Genomic DNA, 26,854 nt, shown 5'->3' with positions numbered 1-26,854 from the left:
GTCATCAATAAATTTTTACTAACCTTTCTATTGACTCAAATAACATACCAAGTAAGTTGGGAAGAAAACCACCAATAATAGACTATTGTTTACAATTACAGATGTTTCAGTTCATTTCTGAATCCTTGATCTTATAATAACATCAAGATGAATCAACTGCCTAACATTAACAACAATGTGAAGTATCCCCCCAGTTATGGCTATAACTTATTGTATTTCATTAAGAAGGTTTATCTTTACTGTACCTATTCTCAGAATTACTATGAAGGCCTTAGACAGTGTGAATGGAAGCTAACTGTGATAACTTGTAGCATACTCTACAATTAGAAGCTTAGGATTATAAACTGCAAGAGAAGTATTTGAGAATTCTACTTCATTGTTTCCTCAGTACTGAGTGTGATTATAGTCTTTGTAGTCAAAGAAAAAATATTTTCATACATTAATTTTTCTCACATGTAAGTGTGAAACAACGATTAAATGTATAATATTTCTATCCTTACTATCATTTTGATGATCACCAATATTTCCACGATTCTTACCAAAATAAATTTCCATATAATTAGGAGTGCAAAGCAAACAGTAACCCTAAACCTTAATAACAGTTATAGTACTACTAATTTATTGTTACATTATGCTATTGTATACAGATTAGATTTTCACTTTTAGTTTTGTTTTGTACAGAAAATTTTTAATCAATAGGCATTAAATGATAAATATTAAATATCATTCTACCAAATCCAGTTAAAAGCTCAACACTAGTATCAAAGTTAACATCTACTTTAATCTGCTTTTTGAGGAACTCTAGTTAAAAAGACTAACAACCTGCAATTTTTTGAGTTTAATAGTTTCTTTTGGTCCCAATTGAAAATTTACATTGGAAATTTACACTTGCACAATTAAAGTCTACAGTTACAATTCGGTAGACAGCCTAATTTAGGAAAGCAAGGAATAGTGTTATAAAAATTATACTTATGAAGCATCAAGACATTTGTTAACTTTAGAGTTTTTGGGAGCTTGGGCAGGATTATTAAAAACCCCAATTACAATACCTATTACAAATGAATTAGTACTACCTGGAAGACTAATTTGGTATGATCATATTTATAGTGTATTTACTAGAGATGACACATTTGTAATAATTTTCTTGTGTTAATGAATATTATAATTATTGGACTTGGTGAATGACTTGTTCCATTAACAACTGGAGCACCAGTTATAGTATTCTCTCATGTAAACAAAAAGTTTTTACTTTTACCTCCACTATGTTTATTTCCTCTCCCTTCGCCTTGAAGGTTGTATTGTTTATGGAGGAGCTTTGACAGATTTTAAATTACCTTCACACATATCTGGTGTTCCTTCAATAGTATGTGCAGTGAAATTTTTTCAATAGCAATTAATACATTATTATTTTTATAGTCAGTTGTTAATAAATACGTTCTTACCGTCGGTTTTACTACCTGTACAGCCACATGCTTCGCTATAATACTTATCGACCAAAGCTGAAATGCATAGTTATTTGGTCCTGCAGCTGGTCATGTTGCACTCCTACACAAATCTCTGTTGTGCTTCTTTCGTCCACCAAGAGCTAACACTCAAATTTCTTTCTGGCATTTATCACTATTTCTCATATTGAAAGAGATGAAATTAAACTTTTTGGAACATTACAAACCATTTGTGCTGCGTTATCAACTAGATTAATATGAAGCAATGCAAAGTCCATGTTGAAGTAACAGCAGTATTGTGAAAAAGTACACAGCTACTCATTGTAAAGATGATATGATATGATATGATGCAGACAGGGGCCACTAAAAGACTGTTAGGCATTTGAGTTTTGAACAATGCAAGCAAGTGTACCTCATGCACACATGACCACTGGACAGTTTGCAACTGCGTCATGTTGAATGGGAGGTGCATTATAGGGTGGGGTGGGGAAGGGTGAGGGAAAGCAGGTTACTGGAGGAGGGGGACGAAACTGGCACTGCTTGGCCGACCATACAAGGACTAGATGATCACAGGACCAGCTGTGACGTGGTGGTGGGGGTGGGGGCAGGGGGCGAGTGGTGGGTAATGGGGAATGGATAAGTAGAAGGGCAGAAGGTGGAAATAACAATGGGTGTGCTGGCAGAGAGCAGTGCACAATGAGGGGGGATGGGTGAATTTGGAGGAAGTAATAGGACAGGGGATGGCAGAGACTTTTGGGTGGAGAGTGTGGGGAGAGTTCATTACTGCAGGTTGAGCCTGGGGTGATTTCCGGATGGATAGTGTACTACAGGGATAACTCCTGTCTGTGCAGATCAGAAAAGTTGATAGTATAGTGGAGGATGCAAATGTTCAGGTTGTGAAGGTGTCATTGAAATAAGATATGTCATGTTGAGCTACATGCCATAGGGCAAAACTTTTTACACTTGGTCAGAATATGGTGGTGGCCATTCATCCTGGCATGTGTCAGAGTGGTAGTTACACTAATGCAATAAGCCATGCAGTATGTGGGATAATTGCCTTCACAGATGTCCCAGCCACTGATGAGGTAGAGTAAGTTTATGAAATAATTGGAATATGAAGTGCCAAGTGGGCGGATTGGGCAGGTCTTGCACCTGGATCTTCCACAAGAATGCAACCTCTTTGGCAAACAACTGGAATTGTGTGTAGCTTCAGGAGGCTGGCAGGTCGACATAAGCGCACATTAGGAGGTGTGCAAAGGAGTCTGGATCTCTCATTTCAGGGAATGGTAATACATAATAAGGGCCCTGGTGCAATATGTGGTTCAGCTGTTTCAGTCTGTGGTGATACTGGATGATGAAGGGAGTGCGCCTTTACAGGTATCTCTTTGGATTGGTGAGTGTATTAAAGTACGTGGGTTATGTCACAGGAAATCTGTTTTTGGATAGGTCTGAGGATCTGCCTGTGAAAGTCTTTGTGAGACCTTCAGCATAGTGGGCGAGAAAGTTCTCGTCACTGCAGATATGCTGTCCCATGGTTGCCACACTGCACTGGATGGATCTTTTGGTGTGTAAGTTTTGGCAGCTGTCGAAATGCAGACATTGTTTCTGGTTGGCTGGTTTAATGTGTACAGATGTGAGGATGGATTCATCAGAGAGGAGGAGGTCAACATCCAGGAATGTGTGACGCTGCATTGAGAAGGACGAGGTAAAGTAGATGGGGGACAAGATGTTCAGCTTCTCTAGTAGGATAGGTTGTCTTAGTCCTGTGACCACATTGTGAAAGTATCATCAATTAACCTGAAAGAGACCAGGTTTTGTGGTTTTTCGAGATAGAAAGGTTTCCTCTAGACAGACCAAAAACATGACTGGTTAGAAAGGTATATTAGGATACAGTCAGCAAGGAGTATAAGGAATGAGGTTTGGTGTCTGAAGAATACTGGAAGAGGGAGTGTTCAATAGCAGCAAGAGGGACACTGGCGTGTAGTGAAGTGGCATCAACTGTGATGGCTACAGATCCACGATATAAAGAAGTGGTAATGATGGAGACTTAGTGAAGGAAGTGGTTGGGATCTTTGATGTGGGAGGCTAGATTTCAGGAAGTTGGTTGGAGGTGTTGGTCAGTGAGGGCCAAAATTCTTTGAATAGGCGCACAAGAACCAGATGCAATCACGTGTTAAGGATTTTTGGGCTTGTGGACTTTTGGAGCATGTATAAGATTAGTGTGTGAGGTGTCACAGCATAAGAGTAGGGTTTCAGATTCGAGAAAGAGGTTCTGTGAGGGTTCTAAAACTTTAAGCACAGATTGGAGATTATGCTGGACTACTGGGATTGGATCGATTTGACAGTGCTTCTAGACAATTCTCAGAGTACTTCTGTGAGGCAGAAGTCTGTCTGCTTGTGGGGTGATTAGGTCGAAATCTGATTTGAGGCTGTGTATGTCTGTAATTTCTTCTGTTGAATGGTTGGTTTTCTTAGGAAAGGACCAGGGGAAGGATGGTGAGGCAAGGTTTTAGGTAAGGTGATTCTGCAAGGTGACCAGGAAGTCGTTAGGTGGCAGAAGGGGAGGAACACAATTCGATGTATGAACAGGGAGGTACAGGGTTCAATGTTGACATTAGATTGCCTCTGGTTGGAGGGACTGGAGACAAAGAAATGTTTATTCTGCAGGGATCAGGAGAAGGCCAGAGGTCTTTGACAAGTCCAGCGTGGTTAAATTTGGGTGTTGGGCTGTGACTGGAGACTTTGGATAGGACAGAAATTTCTGTGGCTCAGGATTTTGGTAGAAGGTTAACAACCATGTTCTTGGATTGTTTGGTCTATGAAGTTTGGGAAGTGTTGGTAAGGAGTTTTGGATGATGTGGCAAGATCGAAATATCAATTATGCAATTACTGGGTGGTATGAGGGTTTGGCGAGGAGGAACACTGCAGGTTGAATAGGGACTGAATGCTGGTGCTCGAAGGTGGCAGTAGGATTTAAGCAGGTTGGATAACTTTTGGAGTGTTCTTCAGGTGCTGGAATTCAAGGGAGTCCATTTCAGGGATGTTAGTCGCACTGTGTTAGAACATAGATACTTTATTTCAATTACTGCATCACTCTCCAGTTGATCTAGACTCCTCCCTGCACCATGAATCTTTCTGAGCTACATGGATTGGAAGTATCCTTATAAAATGTTCTCCTGAAATCATCCCAGCCTGAGCATATGGTAACTCACTGGGCCCATAGCCTCCACCCAACAGTTTCTGCCTTCTCTGTCGTACTACGTCCTCCCAGCTCATGTACCCTCACTCTTTTTGTACACTGCTCCCTGGCAATACACAAACATTTCTGTTCCCCTTCTTTGGTCTTTCTCTCCACTCTCCATTTCCATCTCCTCTCTCCTCCTTCACAACCTCTCAGCACTGTACTTGGAAGCCTTGTCCTGACAGCATCTAGTACATGTACACTCCATCAGACAGTACCAACTTATTTCGAACCCCCTCCCCTCAGTCACCCCTCCTCCCCCAATCAGCACCATGTATACCTCACCCTTCCCCACCCCTCCTCTTCCTGCTGCTTTTGTTCGACATGACGGAGTTTCATTTTTGTTGGAGCAACTATAGACAGCTGTCATGAGTCCATGGGGTGTGCAAGATTGTGTGTTTGAGTGAGTGTATATGTGTGTCTGTGTGTGTGTGCGCATGTGTGTCTTACTTTCTGAAGAAAGCTTTGGTCAACAGCTCAAGTGTTTAACAACCTTTTCATCATTCCTGCCTGCAACTCAACATGCCATCTATACAGTGGGTATCGGTCTATTCGTTTTATAATATTGCTCATATTCCGACGTCGCCATTTTATTGTTTGATTTTGCCTAATAGCTGTTTTTCATGCAAAAACAGAATGAATTATTTGTTTGCAATTATTCTCTAAAGCATTATTCGTCTTAATGTCTGTTTACCAACTTCTTTCCTGTGGTTTTTCCTCGCCTTCCAAACAGCACATGCGCTGCCATCCAAGCCACAGTATGAATGATCTTGGTGCAAGTCCATGCGAGCACACGGATTATTGGGGCAGCATTTTATGTCCGAAGTTCTTACCTCTGATGATTATGATTACTCCTCTTGATCTCATTTCCTCTCATACTCACGTATTTTCGTGTATTATTTTCCACACCTCACTGTGTCAGACGAACATGTGAACCATGTTCTCAGTCGTACCTTTTTCTTCCCTAATCCCAACACACTCATTCTCTCATACCTAATCCGTTCCGTCCTTTTCCCTGCGTTTCTGGACTCTATTTCGCGTTTTTGGGGGTGTTTGTAGTATTTTAACATGTCGTGTTTTAACGTGTTTGTGCTTATTTTTGCGCATTTCTATGTATATATATCCGTCTTATTGTGTTTCCTTCTCAACCATCTCCTATATTTCCCGTTTCCCCAACTCCATCGCTTCCACGATGGGCCACCGCCCCATATTTTTGGACCAGTTCAAAAACGTATCCCTTTCGCTGGGTGAAACACAGCCTCACGTTCTGTTCTCCAAATGCTGCCTAAACCGTGAAATAACACCCAACTTCTCCCTAATGCCCTTCCAAACTGAAAATCAGATGTTCTGATTCCTCCAGTCCCTGTCCCTCACAAACCTGGTGTAAAGACTTCTTTGCTGCCAACCCCTTCAAATAACGCCAATCTAATACCATTGAACCCAGTCTCTCTGGACTCATACCACCATCCAAAATTAACACTCCCCAGTTCCATCTGACCATTCCCTGGTAACCTACAAAAATTATTTATTTACATCTTGGCCTCACAATGCTTTCCCAGGTCCATTCATTCGATTACAAATCTCTCAGCAGAAGAAAGGAGTGACATAAATAGCCTCCAATCAGATACCGCCTAACCTTCAGGCAGAGATTCCACTGCTGTTCTTATGAATCATGTTAACTCCCTTGAAGTGGCCCTCTGCCATTGCTCTGCCTTTTCCAGCAATCAGCTGTGCCAGAATGATACCATCCCAAAAGTTTAACGTAACCTCCAGCTCATGTTAAAGCGTGACACCCTCCTATGCAAAAATGTTTATGGTCCATCTAGAGCCAACTTCCCTATCCTCCCAAAACCCTGGTCTATTTCAGGATCATTGATGATACCATCACAATTTGGTCTCAAGGCTAAGACATCCTATTCTCATTCCTTCACAAGATAAACACCTCCTCTTCTACCTGCTTCCGCTACTCCTCCTCAACCCAGCTCAACACCTTCATAGATGATGACCAGTTCCGCTCTGATGCCTCCATGTAAGCGTTTGTCCACATTAAACCCATCAACCATCAAAAGTACCTGCATTTCGAGAGTGGCCATCTCAGAGAACCAGACTCCCTGGGGACAGCATATCTGCAGTAACTATGACTCCTTTGCCTAGACGCTGAAGGTCTCTGGCACCTCTATCATCCCACCACATCAAAGAATTAGGTAGAAAGGAGCGCACCCTACATCACTCTGTACCACCCTGGACTGGAGAAGCCCTTCCTCAAGGCTTTATCTACTATCATGCCCCATAATGTAGGTCATCCTACCTCTCGTGGTGCACTCTCATGACGAAATGTGTGATGAAATAAATAAGCACCCCTAATGTTGTGGCTCTAACGGCATCAAAGTAGTTTCATCATAAATAAATATTAATGATACAGCTGAAGTGGTCATTTTCATCGTGATACATTACTAAAGCCACAGGTGCCGACATTACAAAATTTTTTGCCTCCTAAAGGGGAGTCCCGTCCCACGTCGATCTCCACAACGGCTAGTCCATCCCTAAGCCACGCACAATCTGAACCCCTTGCAACATGGATCTTTTTGAAAGGTGCAAGACCTACTCAATCCAGCTCTCCAGCATTTCCTACTACATTCTTGATGCAGGCTTATCCTACTGCGGGAGAAGCCAGGCCAACCATGAAAGCAGCTTCGTCATACACCAGCTCTGCCAGTATGACTAGCAACCATAAATCCACCAAAATGAATGACCATGGCCAAATTGAGTCTAAGTGCAAAGCGGGCTACCCTTTGGTATATCGTACAGCAGAACATATGCAGTACAACATAATGTGCTTGAGTCAATGATGGCTTCACAATCTGGGCCATATAGATCCTCTCCTCCACCACTAGCTTTTCAGAAGTCTGCAGATGGGATTTAGCCCTACAACACGTTTTCCACCCAAATAATCTCCCTAATATCAACCTCCAATAACCTACTGCCCCCACAGCCTCCACTCAACAGTTTCTCCCCCCTCTGCTTATTACCTCCTCCCAACTCACATCCCATTATCTTCATTCTGCACTGCTCTCTGGCTGTAACGCACCAGTTTTTCCTCTTCTATGCTTCTCTTCTCTTCTCCTCACCATTTCCCCCTCTCCCTCCTCCAACAGCCCACCATCACTGCCCCTGGCTGCCAGGTCCTACTACTGTCTAGTCCCTGCACACTCCACCAGGGAGCCACTCTCTCCCCATCTGTACTCTGCTTTCCGACCTCCTTCGCACACCACTCCAGACCGCTGCTAAAGTTGAATGTGACAGAGTTCCATTGTGGCCAGAGTGGTGGTGTGTGCGTCATTTGCTTCCTGAAGAAGGCTATGGCCAGTCTGTCTTCTAGGATAATTCAGTGTCACTTCTGGCTCATGTGTTTCTCCAGAATCCAGATAAATGTTCTCCAAGTTGCTAGTGTTTCCATTCTTCTGTACACAATTACGGTAATACAGCATGACATATCATATTTGGAACTGAAATTATTACTTTGTTCTCTAAGTGTGAGATTATTTCGCCTGTCAGCATGTACCTTGCATACCAAGTGGTACACATCCGCCGTGACATTTTTCCCTGATGAAATCAATATTTCTGAGGGAAGGCTGGCTATCCCTGGTGCTTTGCTTCGACGTACGTCTTTCAGAACTTTGCGGAATTCTTCTCGCAGTAACATGTCTCACCTCTCTCCATTTACTTCCACTTACCTTTCCACACAATTCTCTTGAAGTTTGTATCATTTGCACAGTCCTCTATGTATCTCCTACATGTTCCAGCCTTCCCATGTTTGCCTTTTACAGGTATTCCGTGTTAGCTCTTAATAGTCATACGTGCTTTTTCTTTTCCAACGGACTATTTCTTATATCAGCAGCATGTGCCTTGCACATATTCCTGCATATTTCTGCAACTTTCCATTTAGCCTGTAACTGTTCCTCCTTTGTCGTGTTGCGCTTTCTGATAGGCTCTTAATTTTCTGCTTTTCTCTATTTCCTTTTTTCGTCTGCTAAATTAAAATGTTTATATGTATTCTAAAGGCTCCAGATACTTTGCCGCTGCAGTATGAGTGAGAAAATTAATGATAGTAACGTATTAATAATAGTATTATCGTGTAGATATAATGCAATGCAGTATAAAGGAATAAAATGAAGTATGCTTTTTGGAATAGAGAAAGACGGGAATTGCTGACAGTTTACCCAGCACAGACGGTTGCTGCAGCCACTTTCGGGTCATGACGTTCTCCGGCTGAGAAGGCAGCGAGTCGTTCTCCCACTTCCAGAGGACACGCTGTGGCAGCTGTCTGAATACCTGCAGGATGTCCTGGATCATCTCAGGGGGGAGGTTAGTGCTTTTCACGTTCGAACCGAGGCTGAAGTAGATCACGCCATGCTCTGCTCCATCCAGGAACTTCTGGATATCCTGCGATAAACAAGACCATTAAAAAAGATGATATATTTCTTTAATTTTCTAAACGTTTCCGATAGGAAAAATTATCCAGTGAACTTATTTATACTCTACAATTTTATCTCCATTATATGAGTGCTTCGTGTCTATTCTTGCAGGCATGTCCGAAAGAAGAGGCACCATGTTGAATCCGTAGCTGTGACACATATTGTGTAAATATAAGGTGGAGAGGGGCGAAAGGAAAAGCAAAGGGAAGGAATTATTGCTGTCAGCTGCATCAGAAGTCTATGTGGGAATCAGTGCATGTCAGAAAGAACAGACACCATACATTCATCCAACTGATTCCCCTAGATTGGCCATGAATCCACCACCTTCCAGTACAGACGCACAGTTACGTTCGACCTCCTGTGGCAACCACAAAGTAGTGAGCATGAAGGACATGGACAGCGACTGAGAATACACTACACGATCAAATGTGGGTGGACGCCTGGCTGAAAATGGCATACAAGTTTGTGGTGCCCTCAATTGGTAATGCTGAAATTCGAAATGGTGTTGGCCCACCCTTAGCCTTGACGACAGCTTCCACTCGCGCAGGCGTAAGTTCAATCAGGTGCTGGAAGCTTTCTTGTGGAATGGCAGCCTATACTTCGCGGAGTGCTCCACTGAGGAGAGGTATCGATTGCGGTCGGCGAGGCCTGGCACGAAGTCGGCGTCCAAAACATCCCCAAGGTGTTCTATAGGATTCAGGTCAGGACTCTGTACAGGCCAGTCCATTACAGGGACGTTATTGTCGTGTAACCGCTCCGCCACAGGCCGTGCATTATCAGCAGGTGCTCGATCATGTTGACAGATGCAGTTGCCATCCCCGAACTGCTCTTCAACTGTTGGATGCAGGAAGATACTTAAAACATCAATGTAGGCCTGTGCTGTGATAGTGCCACTCAAAACAACAAGCCCCTCCATGAGAAACACGACCACACTACACCACCACAGCCTCCGAATTTTACTGTTGGCACTACACACGCTGACAGACGACTTTCACTGGGCATTCGCCAATCCCACACCCTGCCATCCGATCGCCACGTTGTCTACCGTGATTCGTCACTCCATATAACGTTTTTCCACTGTTCTGTCATCCAATGTTTACGTTCCTTACACCAAGCGTGGCGTCGTTTGGCATTTGCCGGCGTGATGTGTGGCTAATGAGCAGGCGCTCGACTATGAAATCCAAGTTTTTTCACCTCCCGCTTAACTGTTACAGTACTTGCAGTGGATCCTGATGCAGTTTGGAATTCCTGTGTGATGGTCTGGATAGATGTCTGCCTGTTACACATTACGACCCTTGTCAGCTGTCGGCGATCTCTGTCAGTCAACAGTCTCTGTCATTCTTTTGTGCTGTACGTGTCCCTTCACGCTTCCACTTCACTATCACATCGGAAAAAGTGGACCTAGGGATGTTTAGGAGTGTGCAAATCTCGCTTACAGACGTGCTATACAAGTGACACGCAATCACTTGACCATGTTCGAAGTCTGTGAGTTCCGCGGAGCGCCCCATTCTGGTCTCTCACGACGTCTATTGTCTACCCAGGTCGTTGATATGTAGTACCTGGCAGTAGGTGGCAGCACCTCACATGAAAAACGTGTGTTTTTGGGGGTGTCTGGATACTTTTGATCACATAGTGTAGGTGGCGTTCGTTGTGAGCAAGTGTCAGCCGGGGAGGCGTACCTAGGTAGTGCACGCAATTCTGATAAACACTATGTCCGGAAGGCGCAGTGGTTAACCAAACTGCATAATCAGCAGGAGGAGATCCCGGTGTACAGGATGGCAGGCAGCCAGTCAAGGAATATTTTAGGGAATTAGTTTAAAAAATTTATTTCATAGGCCCAGTGGAGTCTTTACAAATTTTCTCCCAGAGTAATTCACGCCATGTCTACGTGACACAAGTCGCTTGTCTTTCAGAACCGAGGCAGTTCTGTCCAGTTAAAGCTGCTGACAGGAGACGTCCTGAGCCCTCTGCTGAAACTGCTATCGAATTCGCACCATTGGTTTTAGCCAATAGCGGGCACGGGATACCAATGACGTTTGTGGACGCTGGAGTGTTCTGCGGAGCTGAACACAGTCGCTTCTCTCTCTTGTAATGCAGTCCTCGAGCGGAACAGACGTCCTTTTGGAAGGCAGAGCCTCTGGCACAGCTTTTCACGACCGGCCACGAACATAAGTTAACACGAAGCGCTTCCCATTCCGTTGCCCATTTTAATTAATAGTTCGATCTCCTAGACTGGCCTAAACCTGCTAACTTCCGACCCTGAGGCGCGCTCTTTGTACTCCGTATATTGAAATACTGGGTGATCAAAAAGTCAGTATCAATTTGAAAACTTAATAAACCACAGAATAATGTAGATAGAGAGGTAAAAATTGACACACATGCTTGGAATGACATGGGGTTTTATCAGAACAAAAAACAAAGCTCACAAAATGTCCGACAGATGGCGCTGGACAGCAAAACGTCAGTGACTGCGCATGACAATTGGGTATAAAAGGAGCTGTAATGAGAGAGAGAATCAGATGTGCCAGCAGTCGCAGCATGTTAACGTTCCTGAAAAGGCGCTTTTAGTGAAGCTGTATTATCAGAATGGTGAATGTGCTAGTTCAACATTATGATCCTATCGCCATAGGAAGGGGATTAGAACGGGTAAAGGTCCGTTGACAAATGCAGCTGTGTTTAGACGATAGACCCCATATTGGCCGACCGAGCACAAGGCGTAATGCTGCTGAGACAGTTCAGGAAGAAATGGAGACTGTAGCAGGTTTGTCTATGCATGGGGAAGTCAGCGCTGGTGCAGTCGCACGTCGCACCGGCATTCCATACACTACTGTTTGCTTGGCATTGAGGCATACCCTCCGATGCTATCCGTACAAAAGCCATCAGCATCATGAACTGTTATCTGGAGATTTACTGAAGCGGAGGGCATTTCCGGTTGGGCATTTCAAAAGGTGGTGGAAGATGACGATTGGTTGAGTAACGTGTTGTGGAGCGACGAAGCTCAATTCACGCTCCGAGTGTCTATCAACGCCCACAACTGCTGAATTTGGGCTACCTAAAATCCTAGAACTGTCGTGGAAACTCCATTGCACTATGAGAAAGTCACGGTATGGGTTGGATTTACCACATCTACAGTTATCGGGCCTTTTTTCTTCGAGGAAATGCGTGATTCTAGTTTTGTAACTGCTACAATTACGGGTGAGAGGTACGTCGATATGTTACAGAATCGCATCATCCCCAGCCTGGCTGATAAACACCTGCTGGAACGTACGATGTTTATGCAGGATGGCGCTCCACCCCATATTGTTAGACGCGTGAAAGATCTCTTGTGCGCGTCGTTTGGTGATGATCGTGTGCTCAGCCGCAACTTTCGTCATGCTTGGCCTCCCAGGTCCCCAGACCTCTCAGTCCGTGCGATTATTGGCTTTGGGGTTACCTGAAGTCGCAAGTGTATCGTGATCGGCCGACATCTCTAGGGATGCTGAAAGACAACATCCGACGCCAATGCCTCACCATAACTCCGGACATTCTTTGCAGTGCTGTTCACAACATTATTCCTCGACTACAGCTATCGTTGAGGAATGATGGTGGACATATTGAGCATTTCCTGTAAAGAACATCATCTTTGCTTTGTCTTACTTTGTTATGCTAATTATTGCTATTCTGATCAGATGAAGCGCCATCTATTGGACATTTTTTGAACGTTTGTGTTTTTTTGGTTCTAATACAACTCCATGTCATTCCAAGCATGTGTGTCAATTTGTACCTCTCTATCTACATTATTCCGTGATTTATTCAGTTTTCAAATTTATACTGACTTTTTGATCACCCGGTATATCAAACACCTGAGGACCACCTGTCTTGCTATTTCCATCCAGATAATTTGGATGAAACAGTATGACATCAGCATTAGTCTTGTCGAATGCAGCTTTTCGTTTCAAGTGGGTGACAAATTTGTCTGATTATGTTATTTACTTCGCTTATCATTTCAGTGGAATTCTCGAGAGACTTGTTCGATGACTGAAAGACTAGACACATTTTACAACTAACACAATACCAGTGTATGAAACGTTCTGGTGTATTAAAAATGAGTGTCGAACCGGAACATGAACCGTGACTCACAGCTTTCGTGGTGTGGAGAAGTAGGATGGAGGTTGTGGCAGAGCTGGTCAGATTGGGACATTGAAGATGGAAGGCAGGAGTCCAGCTTCTAAACTCCGTTCAGAAGGCAGTTTTAAGATTCAAAACAAACATTGCACTTCAGTGTGTAATATTTGTAGCTCTGTGTGTTTTACTTATCCAGCTTACAAATAATCATCGTAACTCACCTCAGATAACGGTTCGACTTCCACCGGTACGTGGATGCCATTGATTTCAATGATGTTTGGCGTCAGCGGCCGTGCGTACTCCAAGGAAAAGTCGTTATTTGTGATGAGGAGGCTGAAGTTGAACTCCGTCTCGTAAACTGGTGGTGGTGCCGTTCCGAAGAATTCTCGCATTACGCTCTCCTGTTCTGGGATTACTCGACAGAACCACATGTAATAGAGCCTTAGATAGAAGTAAGTGTTGTACAGACGTTGCCAGAAGGTCATATGATCAGAAAATCCCACCCAGAGATCGGGCAGATAGGCAGGGTTCATGGGACTGCCATACGTATGGTATACGGGTGCGAAATTGGTCATCGTCACTAAACCAACCAGAGGAGGCGATCCGACCAAGTGGGCCAGCCCGTAGTAGGCTTGGTACTGTAGTCGTTCGATGATCATCAGGTCGAAAGTGGGTTTTCTCCTGCAAAGATATTACGCAAAACAATTCATTTTCAGGTACATAACAGTCAAACCCAACTAAATTTTCATAATTTAAATGTTATATTTAAAAAGCTACATATTTTTTGTAATAATTTTCTAATTACGCTTCCCAAGTGAGCAAAACTATAAAACTATCACAATATTTCAGAAGAAAATAGTATGAGTGTCTTACGTTCAGTATGAGAATAGATGGATCCGAGACATGCAGTCAATTGATCAAATGAGCCTTAGCCTAGAAACATTTTGGTTATAAATATGCTATTTCTCAGAGTTAAAATTCTGTGAGAAGAGAAATATGTTAACATCGAGTATAGATTTAAGTGTCAGGAAGTCGTTTCTGAAAGTATTTGTGTGGACTGTAGACATGTATGGAAGTGAAACATGGACGGTAAATAGTTTGGTCAAGAAGAGAATAGAAGCTTTCGAAATGTGGTGTTACAGAAGAATGCTGAACATTAGATGGGTAGACCACATAACTAATGAGGAGGTATTGAATAGAACTGGGGAGAAGAGGAGTTTGTGGCACAACTTGACAAGAAGAAGGGACCGGTTGGTAGGACATGTTCTGAGGCATCAAGAGATGACGAAGTTAGCATTGGAGGGCAGCGTGGAGGGTAAAAATCGTAGAGGGAGACCAAGAGATGAATACACTAAGCAGATTCAGAAGGATGTAGGTTGCAGTAGGTACTGGGAGATGAAGAAGCTTGCACAGGATAGAATAGCATGGAGAGCTGCATCAAACCAGTCTCAGGACTGAAGACAACAACAACAACAACAACATTAAAGTTCTAACCCTCGTACAAGCAAATCATTTAATGGAGTTTATTATACTAATTGAATTGACAATACTTATCATCCGTTTCTACATTATAGGTCGCAAGCAATTGGCGACATCCAAATTATCAATGTCCTTTGATAGCCACAATATCTACGCAAGCCAATTACACAAGTTCATGAGTGACTGCTGTCTTCAATGTCACTGTGGCTCTTCTAGCGCACCTCTTCTAGTGCCGCCGAGCCTAGGCGGCGCGTCTCTTTTATTCTCTTCGCGTACATGCCGCTCCTGCCGTGGTGACGTCATAGTCAGCGTGCTACTGGCTGACGTTGTCTCACAGCCCCCTCTGCTGTACCGTTCTCGACCTTCGTGTCGGCGCTTGTCGTTACCCCGGAACAATATGTGCGCAGATTGTTTGTAAAGCTAAACCTATGTACAAAGATTTTGTTGGGCATAGGCTTTCTGCCAAAATATGCTGGTAACATGAGTTACCAAAACAGATTCATAGAATTGAACGTTGGCGCAAGTCGGAACCACGTTCGTTTCAAATGTTTACTTGCTGGTGAAATTTGGTAGACAGTTCTTTTATATACAGAAGTTGTTGGGGAGTTTATTTTTGTACTTATGTTTACTGTATGCGTAATTTTATTGTAATTAATCCTACGGATTAATTCATCGTGTATTGAGGTTGGACAGAGTTTTATAGTTTTTATTATATCGTGTTAGTATAACAAGCATTTATTTGGTTCCTTATTGTATACGACACCCCATACCTCCAGAATTGGTACATAGTGGCTGCAGAAACTCTCTTCCCAGTCTACAAACTTCCGCTGGCCACCAAACTCTCCAGACATGAACATTATTGAGCATATGTGCGATGACTTGCAACAACCTGTTCAGAAGAGATCTCCACCCCATCGTAATCTTATGGATTTATGGAGAGCACTGTAGAAGTCGTGGTGTGAGTGCCCTCCAGCACTACTACAGACATTAGTCGAACCCATCCCACGTCGTGTTGCGGAACTTCTGCGTTCTCGCGGGGGCCTACACGACGTTAGACAAGTGCAGCAGTTTCTTTAGTTTCATCAGTGTATGTTGTTCTGTGTAGTTTCCAGATTCTTTCTTTCTTTCTTTATTGTCGCATTGTCCCACGTTACGTTGGGCCGGCGTTGCTCTTCTGGATCCTTCTCCTCCATAGTACCCTATCCATTGCCTCTTCCTTCTTCCATCCTTTCTCCCTTAGGACCCCGGATATCTTATCCTTCCACCTCATCTTCTGTCTTTATCTACTTCTCGCTCCTTCAATCTTTATATCTTCAACTCTGTTTCCGACATACTCTTCCCCTTTTCTCTATAAGTGTCCGTACCACCTTAGTCCGCTCTCTCGTATCTTTTTCCCCATGGGTCCCACTTTCACAGCTCCTCTAACAAATTCATTTCTAATCCTGTCCTTCCTTGTTACCCCACACATCCACCTCAGCATCCTCATTTCCGCCACTTCCATCCTCCTTTCCTGGGCTACTGTGATTGGCCACGTCTCTCCCCGTATATCATAGCAGGCCTTACCACTGACTTGTACACTTTCCCTTTCAACCCAACGCTCACCGTCTTGTCACACAACACTCCACTCATTTTCCTCCAGTTGTTCCTACCGCAATTTATTCGAAACAAATTTATGCGTGTTAAGATTATAATGCCAAATACGCACCCCACATACTGACCCTGCCAATGAACAGAATGACACACTTCTATGTTTATTTGTTATATCTTGCTGATTACTTGTAGATGTCTTCGATAAGTTGTTTTAATTCATGGTGTTGCTCCGCTTATGTTGTTAACGAAGTCACAAGGAAGGTAATTTTATGTATTGCTAAATGATGGACTGTTATTTATGTGGAAATTTTGGAGTGGGTTGCGAGCAGGATTTCAATGGTGTGTGCTCAGTGACAACAAGGCCGGCCATGGACGCGTCTGGGGGCGGACCTGAGAGGGGGCATTTCGGCTGCCGCCTAGAGACAGCTCCCTGCACCGAGGTGTGGCGACCCCAGTTCAGTGGATGACCGCTGATCGGCAGACCAGGTCACCTGTTCCTGTCAAAAGATCGGGCGGACAGACGTGACGTCAGTTGCCCCACTTAGCACACTACAGCTTTTCGCATAGTGTTCGGTTTGCGCTCATACAGCGTAGATTGTAATTGGATCAGTAAAGAGTGAAACGTCACCTTGAAGAGGGGAGCACCGAAATCCTGCTGGCGTACGGATATTAACTGCAATCAGAATAAATCAAAAGATACAGCACCGTGAAATAAATTTTTTGTAGCTTTAACTTAGCTAGTGTTTAGTAACTGTTGACCAAAGTACTGACCAGTTGAACCAACAAGCTACCAGCAGTGGCTCCTCAACGACTGTTCAGCGAACATTGCTGCGTAAGGGCCCTTGCAGCAGCCTCTTGGTTTGTGCTGCTCATTGGCGACGAAGGCTGGAATTTGCAAACCAGTCCCTCAGTTGGAAGTCACAACATGGAGACTGTTGGTCTTTTCAGATAAACCGCATTTCATGCTCCATCGGACCCTGCAACAATCGTCGGAAGGGTCCAAGGCAGAGGATGAAGCAGTTAGTTCTGCGGAGTGGTTTCGTGATATCCCCTGAGTGATCCATTCATTCTGGAAGGCACAATAGGTCAACGAAGTCCTTCTTCACAGGCAGTTCGTTTCTCCTGAGCACGATGGCATCTACCAGCAGGATAATGCAACGTGTCTGACAACTTTTAATGTCGGCGCGTGGCTAGAAGAGCACCGGGACGAGGTTGCCTTAGTTTACTGATCGCCAGACTCCCCCATTAAGAACCTGTTGGGCCACTTCGATAGGGCCGTTCAAACCACGGATCCTCCACCGAGAAATCTAGCACAGCTGACAATGGCGCTGACGTCGGTATACCTCCACATCTCTTGCGGCACACTTCCAGAACCTCATTCACGCCCTTCCTGAGCGCCTCGCAGCAGTCCGCACTGGAAAAGGCTGTTACACAGGCTTTTGACACGTGGTCATGTTAATTTGACGTGAGAGAACACGTTCAGATGGTTGGATGTTTGGTGCCGCAGTTAATTAATCCTTGACAACCATTTTAACTAGATTTTTATTTCAAAATTGACATAAAATCTGACACCACACAAGCAGTCATCCAGCAAGACGGTATGTACTGGCGGAGATCAATACACACTACATTTTACCTGTAGTTATTAGGATTTGTAATTTTTATTAGGTGCTTTATTAACTGCCTGTAAAATTGCGTTGTTTTGCCCAAAATTCGCGACCTGTTACAGGTATCTTAATTTTGAATAATGCACTGGAGAGAAAAGTGTAGATCTGGTGATGAAGTTGTGCCATATCTGTAATTGCAATTTTTCAGGGCTTGGAGAGTATTGAATGGTTACGAGCTCTACAGGGGAGCTTTGCAGTTATTTAATCTTAAATACTGGATGAACTATTACATGTAGATTTAAATTTAAAATATCGATATAAACCATAATTTTGGCGCTCATGTAATGGTGCACTGAGGGTGTTACTTACGTATCAAAAGATGTAAGTTAAGCAGGTGAAACTACGAAACTCGTAAGTGACGTAGGTGTAGCATTTTCCGGGAAAGGGTGAATCCAGACTATAAAAGGGCGGTGGTCGTCTTGCTCGAGGAAAAGGTCCAGAATCATTTGGTTGAAGTCACATCCATGTGATTCTGCCACGTGTAGGAACACAGAAGTTTTTTGGGTCGTCGGTGGTTGGACAGCAGTATTTCGTGCAAATTCCCTGTGGACTAAGAATAATTCGGCACTAGTTAGAGCAATGATTATTTTCTGCTAGCGGATCGGCCGAGCTTGTGAATTTTTCTGCTGAAGTAGGATTGGGAGTCTGATTCTGCAGACGGAGGTTGGATTTTGACTCAGGTTGGCCTCTGAGAGACGTGGATTTTTTCTGCTACTAATCGACGCCTAGGTTGTAGCATTGTGTACCAATGAGTCAGATGGTACGCGATTTATGTTCATTTTGGCTAACTTTTACCCGTGAGCACAGCATGCATTTCTCAAGCTGCTTTCAGTTACTTAATTTTATATAGCGAGTGTTCTCTAACCGCTTTACTGCGGTCTCGACCCACTATCTAACCACTGGTTGGCTTGACCAGTCTTCGAATTACTGTGAATATTTTGAATGCATTAAACATTATTAGGAAAAACCTATTATACAGCGACTCGTTATTTATCGTAATTTGTACATACGTACAGCATAGTTAACATTTGCATTGTTGATTAATATCATAAGGGGAAACTTTATTCGTTTTCTTTTTTAATTTTAGAGCGTACTTAAGGGAAAAGCGGTGAAATATTAACCCCAGTGAAGACAACAAGGTCCACCGTCCATATTTTCAGTCCTTTTCGTCTCAAGAAGGAGCAGGACAGTGCCTGACTGTGTGATGACCAGCGCGGCCGTATGGTCGTATGGACCGAAGGTGGTCATCTTGTGAATTCTGAAAATATGACTGCAAATTAACTATGTCTTCATATAATTTTCATCCATAACTTGCTTTCAGTTTTATTTATTTATTTATCGGTTTCTGAGGGACCACTTGATGGTAAACTACTTGGTCATGGAAGGAGTTTGTATATAGTCTATGTGGTGTCACCGCCAGACACCACACTTGCCTCTAAATCGGCCGCGGTCCGTTAGTATATGTCGGACCCGCGTGTCGCCACTATCAGTGATTGCAGACCGAGCGCCGCCACACGGCAGGTCTAGTCTAGAGAGACTCCCTAGCACTCGCCCCAGTTGCACAGCCGACTTTGCTAGCGTTGGTTCACTGTCTACATACGCTCTCATCTGCAGAGACGACAGTTTAGCGTAGCCTTCAGCTACGTCATTTGCTACGACCTAGCAAGGCGCCATATTAAGTTACTGTAATTACTTCAAGAATGTATTCTGAACAGATAATATTGTGAATAATGTACCGTCAAGAGCGACGTTCATCATTAATGGATTAAAGTTAAGTATCAAACTAATTACGTCCGCTTTCTGAATTCTCATTCCTTGTCATGTTCGAGACTTCACGTCAGTATATTTCTTGCCTCCTCACGCCAGCCTGCGTGAGCTAAAACGCGTGCATTTCGGCCTCCACTCGTAACGCGGTGTTGTCTCTTCAGCTAACACGGAAGTCTATAGTATGCTTCTTAGAAAATTTTCGTATAAAGGCATTAAATAACTGATAAAACGCGAAAAACTGAGAAGGAATATAAGAATAAAAAACATGTTACGGACAAAGCTCTATGTTACTTTGTCGTTTTCCAGCCTAGTGTTTCGGAGTTGTTTCTGAGTGAGTGAGCGACAACCCGAATTATGGAATATGCGTACAGGGTTAGCAGAGTTGGAAACTGGAGACCCTTCAACAACCTGCACGAAGTCTGACAACTGCCACCACAAATCAACTCGACTGCCCTTTCCTGGGCTAGAAATATTCTTGGTGCGCTCCATGAGTTGCTACAAAATATACCGTTATTACATATAACAGAGTGAAAGTAAACAAACAGGTCTTCCCGTTTCAGTATCACAGACAGTGGAGATCGTTCTTATAGAGAAGACAATAGCACTCAGTTTTTGCACGAGATTTTGAAAGTGATTCTACCAAGAAAAAGATGTTTTAGCTCAAAATGTTTGGAAAAGACTTACCTGATAAAATCCTGTACCGCTGGCTGACTCAGTTGCACTCGAACCACGTCATAACATAGGTCACAAATCAGGTTCAGTGTTTCCACAGGTGACATGTAAGCCCAGTCTACAAAATTAACCTCATTTTGAAGTTTATAAGCTGGAGCCAGGTCAATTTCCGTTAGATTCTCGTGAGCAAGCTGCAAAGAACATAAGCTTATGATTTCAGTTTCTATTTTTGTACAGCGTTTAATCTAGAACGCAGAACGTTAATATTTTTTTATTGACTACTCTGGTAGGGTCCTACCCCTTACCCATTGATAATTGCCATTGTCTTTTAGGTACTGCAATTTAGAATGTTATGATGTTAAATCAACATTGTACACTGTGAGATCAAAAGTATCCGCACACCTGGCTGAAAATGATTTACAAGTTCGTGGCGCCCTATATTGGTAATGCAGGAATTCAATTTGGTGTTGGCCCCCTCTTAGTGTTGATGACAGCTTCCACTCTCGCAGGCATACGTCCAATCAGGTGCTGGGAAGTTTCTTGGGGAATGGCAGCTCACTCTTCACGGAATGCTGCACTGAGGAGAGGTATCGATGAGGATCAGTAAGGCCTGGCACGAAGGCGACGTTCCAAAACATCCCAAAGCATTCAGGTCAGGACTCTGTGCAGGCCAGTCCATTACAGGGATAACCACTCCGCCACAGGCCTTGCATTATGAACAGGTGCTCTATCATGTTGATAGATGCAATCGACATCCCAAAATTGCTCATCAACAGTGGGAAGCAGGAAGATGCTTAAAACACCAACGTTGGTCTGTGCTGTGATAGTAACACGTAAAACAACAATGGGTGCAAGCCCCCTTGATGGAAAACACGGCCACAGCATAACACCACCGCCTCCGAATTTTACTGTTGTCACTACACACACTGGCAGATGACGTTCACCGGGCATTCACCATACGCACACCCTGCCATCCGATCATCACATTGTGTACCGTGATTCGTCACTCCACACAACGTTTTTCCACTGTTCAGTCGTCCAATGTTTACGCTCCTTACACCAAGCGAGGCGCCGTTTGGCATTAACCGGCGTGATGTGTGGCTTATCAGCAGCCGCTCGACCATGAAATCCAAGTTTTCCCACCTCCCGCCTACCTGTCATAGTACTTGCAGTGTATCCTGATGCAGTATGGAAATCCTGTGTGATTGTCTGGATAGATGCCTGCCTGTTAGACATTACGACCCTGTTCAACAGTCGGCTGTCTCTGTCAGTCAAATGACGAGGTCGGCCTGTGCGCTTTTGTGCCCTACGTGTCCCTTCACGTTTCCACTTCACTACCACATCGGAAACAATGGACCTATGGATGTTTACGAGTGTGGAAATCTCTCGTACAGACGTATGACAAGAGTGACACCCAACCATCTGATGACATTCGAAGTCCGTGAGTTCCACGAAGTGCCCCAGTCTGCTCTCTCACGATGTCTAATATCTACTGAGTTCGCTGATGTACCTAATATGAAAAACGTATGTTTTTGGGGCTGTCCGGATAATTTTGATCACATTGTGTATCTTAATACACTACAGTTTTAAAGTATCCACAACGGTAGTTGAGTGCTCAGTGTAGCTTCTTCCTAGAGGGGCGACTGGCACTCGTGACGTCAACTGAGGCGCCACTCGACTGAGAGACAGCAGCTCCAGATCACGAAAACTGACAAAGGGGCAGGAGAGCCGTGAGCTGAACCCCAGGCCGTCCATCTCTTCCTTCTCTTCCTCTCTGTCCACCGCCACCGCCCCCTCTCTCTGTTCTCCGACCCTGCCACCCCTTCACTACCATCTCACCCTGCTTCTCTCCCTCATCCCCTCCCCTTTCTCTGTGCATTTTCTCCTCCCTCCTCGCCCCCCCCCCCCCATCGTTTGTTCAACTCCTCCTACGACTTTATAACGGGTACTGCAGCGTGATGCGATCATTTTTTGGATGTCGTAGGAGAGAAATAGTTTCGTAAACGTTCTAAACTACGCGTAATGTTTGTTGATGGTCTCTGTCAAACGATGGATAACTCAAGCAAAGATATTCACTCATCGTGGGCTACTCTGGGTTTTCATCCCCACCCAACCTCTTTGATGGGTGGGTGGTTCGTACCCCCGCAGCGATTTTTTTCCAGAATATAATGTCATATTTACCTACTCTGGTTAAATCGGTCCAGTGGTTAATGAGAAAATGTTGAGCTTATATGTGTAGACACTTTACTTCATACGAAATACATTTTCATAATTTTATCGGTTTCAGTGTGAAGCGAGAAAGTGACTTGGCTGACCGTATAGTTCATCCACTACCCGTCGCTAACTTTCCTTGCCTGCCGAACATAACAATGTCTGAAAGTCGTCCAGCTGCTGGTTTTTCTTTCTCAACAATAACTAGTACTACTTTTTCGGTTTCACTGATGAAAGTTTGAAGAAAAGAAATGCTGGCAGTGTGTTGAACTAAATATGAAGTTAACGAAAGAAAAAAAAATAATGTGGACTACATTTTATATCGCAGAGATAAAACTGTCCCAAATTTTATTTTTTCGAGTTAACTGATGTTAAAAATAGTCGGATAACCTACAATGAAGACAAAATTGTGAGATAGATCACTACGCCCTGAAGAAAATCTTCGTTTACAACTATATTAATTATTGTTTACGAAGCCTGCGAGCCGGCCGCTGTGGCCGAGCGGTTGTAGGCTCATCAGTCTGGAACCGCGTGACCACTACGGTCCCAGGTTCGTATCCTGCCTCGGGCATGGATGTGTGTGATGTCCTTAGGTTAGTTAGGTTTAAGTAGTTGAAAGTTCTAGGGCAGTGATGACCTCAGATGTTAAGTCCCATAGTGCTCAGAGCCATTTGAACCATTTTTTTTTTATCTTGCTTGCATCCCCGTTTCATTGTACGTAACATGTTACTTAAAAGAATTCGCAGGGCGAACGAGATGCCCCTCAGGATATCATTACAGTAGCCTACACTGCAGCTTTCTTAAAAGGAATTTCTGTGCAAACTTACCTTTAGAGGATTCGGAGTAAGAAAAGTGATCTCGTGGCCTCGTTGAAGTAAAGCCTGAGTTAGCGTATGAAACGGTTTCTGGTGACTTATGGCAGGCGATGGTGCGATGACCAGTATCTTGGAGGCAAAGGAGCTATGCACCAATACCAGCAGCAGGAGACACGAGAGAACCAAGGAATCTGAAAGAAATCGCAACTACATCTAAGGCGTGCGCACCTTAATAGCTACATATATAGTGCAGCTGAAATTTGCATAGCAAACAAGGTATGAAATTTCTTAATACTACTCAAGTAAAACAGCATTATCTCTCAATAGCTTGGTGGCAAGCGACTAAAATAATGAAAGGAACAAAAATCTCGTTTATTTTGCTAACGAAACAGGTAAGATACTACAAATCGTCTACAACAATATCTGGTCAGTATGGGACCCCCTGTTCCTATTTCCATAACTATGCCGCAATACGTGAAACACTTTGACGTGCATAACCTACTATATTCACTTTCGTACGGAGAGCAGGTCGCTATTTATCATGTTGTAACTATATTTTTTCAGTTCACTTTGATGTATGTGATACATAACATCGCCCTGTGTGTGTGTGTGTGTGTGTGTGTGTGTGTGTGTGTGTGTTTGTGTTCGTGCGTGCGTACGTGCGTGCGTTTATGTGCGTGTGTTACAGAAAAATTGGTTGATGATTGTAAATTTGCGAATTTACAATAAATATACTGAAATTTGTAAGTACATTAAAAGCTTATTGACCCAAAAAAGTTCCAAACCTGCCCTTTTACAACGTATACCGTGATTATTCGCAGTGCACAATGTTTCTGAGATTCCTAGTCATGTGTTATCGCTCCACACAGCTCGGGAGATAACGACTCATATTTGTCACAACGATAAGATACTCCAGAACAAGGGTTGCCGATATTTCCGCTGGCGGCCCATGCTGTGGCCGGAGTGACAAAAGACGGTCGGCCTCACTTCACGTTTCCATCACCTCCACGCCTCTCTGTCTCAGCGCTTCGAGGGGGAAGAGGGGAAAATAACAAATGCGCCATATTTAACTGGCAGTGCAGTTGCGCTATATACGACATGGTTTTATATTCCATATTTCTCAATACCACAGATTACCAACAAAACATGTTTTCAGTATTAATTAGTCATTTTTGGCACGCTGAAGACGGAAAATACTTTTAGTTCATACATATGGTTTGCATATGGTTGCCACGTGATATTGACTTCTTTAGTTTCATGGTCGAAAATATTTCTGTTACACTAATGTATCGCTGGAAATATTGTGACACTTTTGTAACCTCATTATGGAGAAAAATATAGCTGAGGAAATCGATGTGCAGGTCCTGGACAGTTGTAACGTAAAAATATTCCTCATTAAAGCTGGAGTTAGCACGCAGGTCAATAAGCTACATCGGCACATGCACAGAGGCGCTTTCAATTGAAACGGGAAACGGTATTGAAAACAGATGTGAGACTGCAACTGTCCTCAAAACCTTTACAAAACTATCCTTGCAATTCTTGCAAGGCCTCATTGAATTCTTCAGACCTCACGCTTTCTTTAACGTCAGTGAGCTTAGGGAACTGGACTGTCTTTCTCAGAATGTGTCCCTTCTACAACGCGATTCTCTTTTTCAATGCATCCCCATTAATTCAGAAAGATGTTAGCTTGCAATGTCTCACTGTGGGCAGTGTACGGTCAAGTCCAATTAAAATGCGAAATCTCGAGTGCGTTCCAATTTTCGATCCTGCACTCTTTTTTCCTTCATAAATTTGACAATAGCGAATTTTAAATCTAAAAATGGTTCGAGGTGTGTTCCTTGATTTAACCAAAGTAATTTGCAGTAATGTATGAGGGTGTGTTACTGTGAACAGTTGAGTGACCGGGTTGTCCTAATCAGAATCGACAGCAGACCAACACCGACAATGATAGCTCAGGTATACATGCCGACGTCGCAGGCTGAAGATTAACAGATAGAGAAAGTGTATGAGGATATTGAAAGTGTGATGCAGTATGTAAAGGGGGACGAAAATCTAATAGTCATGGGCGACTGGACTGCAGTTGTAGGGGAAGGAGTAGAAGAAAAGGTCACAGGAGAATATGGGCTTGGGACAAGGAATGAAAGAGGAGAAAGACTAATTGAGTTCTGTAACAAGTTTCAGCTAGTAATAGCGAATACCCTGTTCAAGAATCACAAGAGGGGGAGGTATACTTGGAAAAGGCCGGGAGATACGGGAAGATTTCAGTTACATTACATCATGGTCAGACAGAGATTCCGAAATCAGATACTGGATTGTAAGGCGTACCCAGGAGCAGATATAGACTCAGATCACAATATAGTAGTGATGAAGAGTAGGCTGAAGTTCAAGACATTAGTCAGGAAGAATCAATACGCAAAGAAGTGGGATACGGAAGTACTAAGGAATGACGAGATACGTTTGAAGTTCTCTAACGCTATAGATACAGCAATAAGGAATAGCGCAGTAGGCAGTACAGTTGAAGAGGAATAAACATCTCTTAAAAGGACCACCACGGAGGTTGGGAACGAAAACATAGGTACAAAGAAGGTAGCTGCGAAGAAACCATGGGTAACAGAAGAAATACTTCAGTTGATTGATGAAAGAGGAAGTACAAACATGTTCCGGGAAAATCAGGAATACAGAAATACAAGTCGCTGAGGAATGAAATAAATAGGAACTGCAGGGAAGCTAAGACGAAATGGCTGCAGGAAAAATGTGAAGACATCGAAAAAGATATGATTGTCGGAAGGACAGACTCAGCATACAGGAAAGTCAAAACAACCTTTGGTGACATTAAAAGCAACGGTGGTAACATTAAGAGTGCAACGGGAATTCCACTGTTAAATGCAGAGGAGAGAGCAGACAGGTGGAAAGAATACATCGAAAGCCTCTATGAGGGTGAAGATTTGTCTGATGTGATAGAAGAAGAAACAGGAGTCGATTTAGAAGAGATAGGGGATCCAGTTTTAAAATAGGAATTTAAAAGAGATTTGGCGGACTTACGGTCTAATAAGGCAGAAGGGATAGATAATATTCCATCAGAATTTCTAAAATCATTGGGGGAAGTGGCAACAAAACGACTATTCACGTTGGTGTGTAGAATATATGAGTCTGGCGATATACCATCTGACTTTCGGAAAAGCATCATCCACACAATTCCGAAGACGGCAAGAGCTGACAAGAGCGAGAATTATCGCACAATCAGCTTAACAGCTCATGCATCGAAGCTGCTTACAAGAATAATATTCAGAAGAATGGAAAAGAAAATTGAGAATGCGCTAGGTGACGATCAGTTTGGCTTTAGGAAAAGTAAAGGGACGAGAGAGGCAATTCTGACGTTCCGGCTAATAAT

At 43.5% G+C, this 26,854-nt stretch overlaps 1 protein-coding gene across 1 annotated transcript in view; it reads right to left on the bottom strand.

The window, feature by feature from the left end:
* LOC126163175 (UDP-glucosyltransferase 2-like) overlaps nt 1-23,648 on the bottom strand; it is a 44,619-nt gene extending 20,971 nt beyond the window's left edge. The window contains exons 1-4 of the mRNA XM_049920126.1: nt 23,476-23,648; nt 20,450-20,628; nt 13,484-13,943; nt 8,904-9,126 (exon numbers count right to left, since the gene is read on the bottom strand). Of these exons, the coding sequence (XP_049776083.1) occupies nt 8,904-9,126; nt 13,484-13,943; nt 20,450-20,544 (778 nt within the window). The 5' untranslated portion in view covers nt 20,545-20,628; nt 23,476-23,648. The remainder of the gene's footprint in view (nt 1-8,903; nt 9,127-13,483; nt 13,944-20,449; nt 20,629-23,475) is intronic.
* Nucleotides 23,649-26,854: the final 3,206 nt, after the last annotated feature.

The sequence above is a fragment of the Schistocerca cancellata genome, chromosome 2, assembly GCF_023864275.1.
Source record: "Schistocerca cancellata isolate TAMUIC-IGC-003103 chromosome 2, iqSchCanc2.1, whole genome shotgun sequence".
Lineage (NCBI taxonomy): Eukaryota > Metazoa > Arthropoda > Insecta > Orthoptera > Acrididae > Schistocerca > Schistocerca cancellata.
The sequence above is the reverse complement of the archived record's forward strand: the minus strand, read 5'-3'. Positions and strand labels throughout refer to the sequence as shown.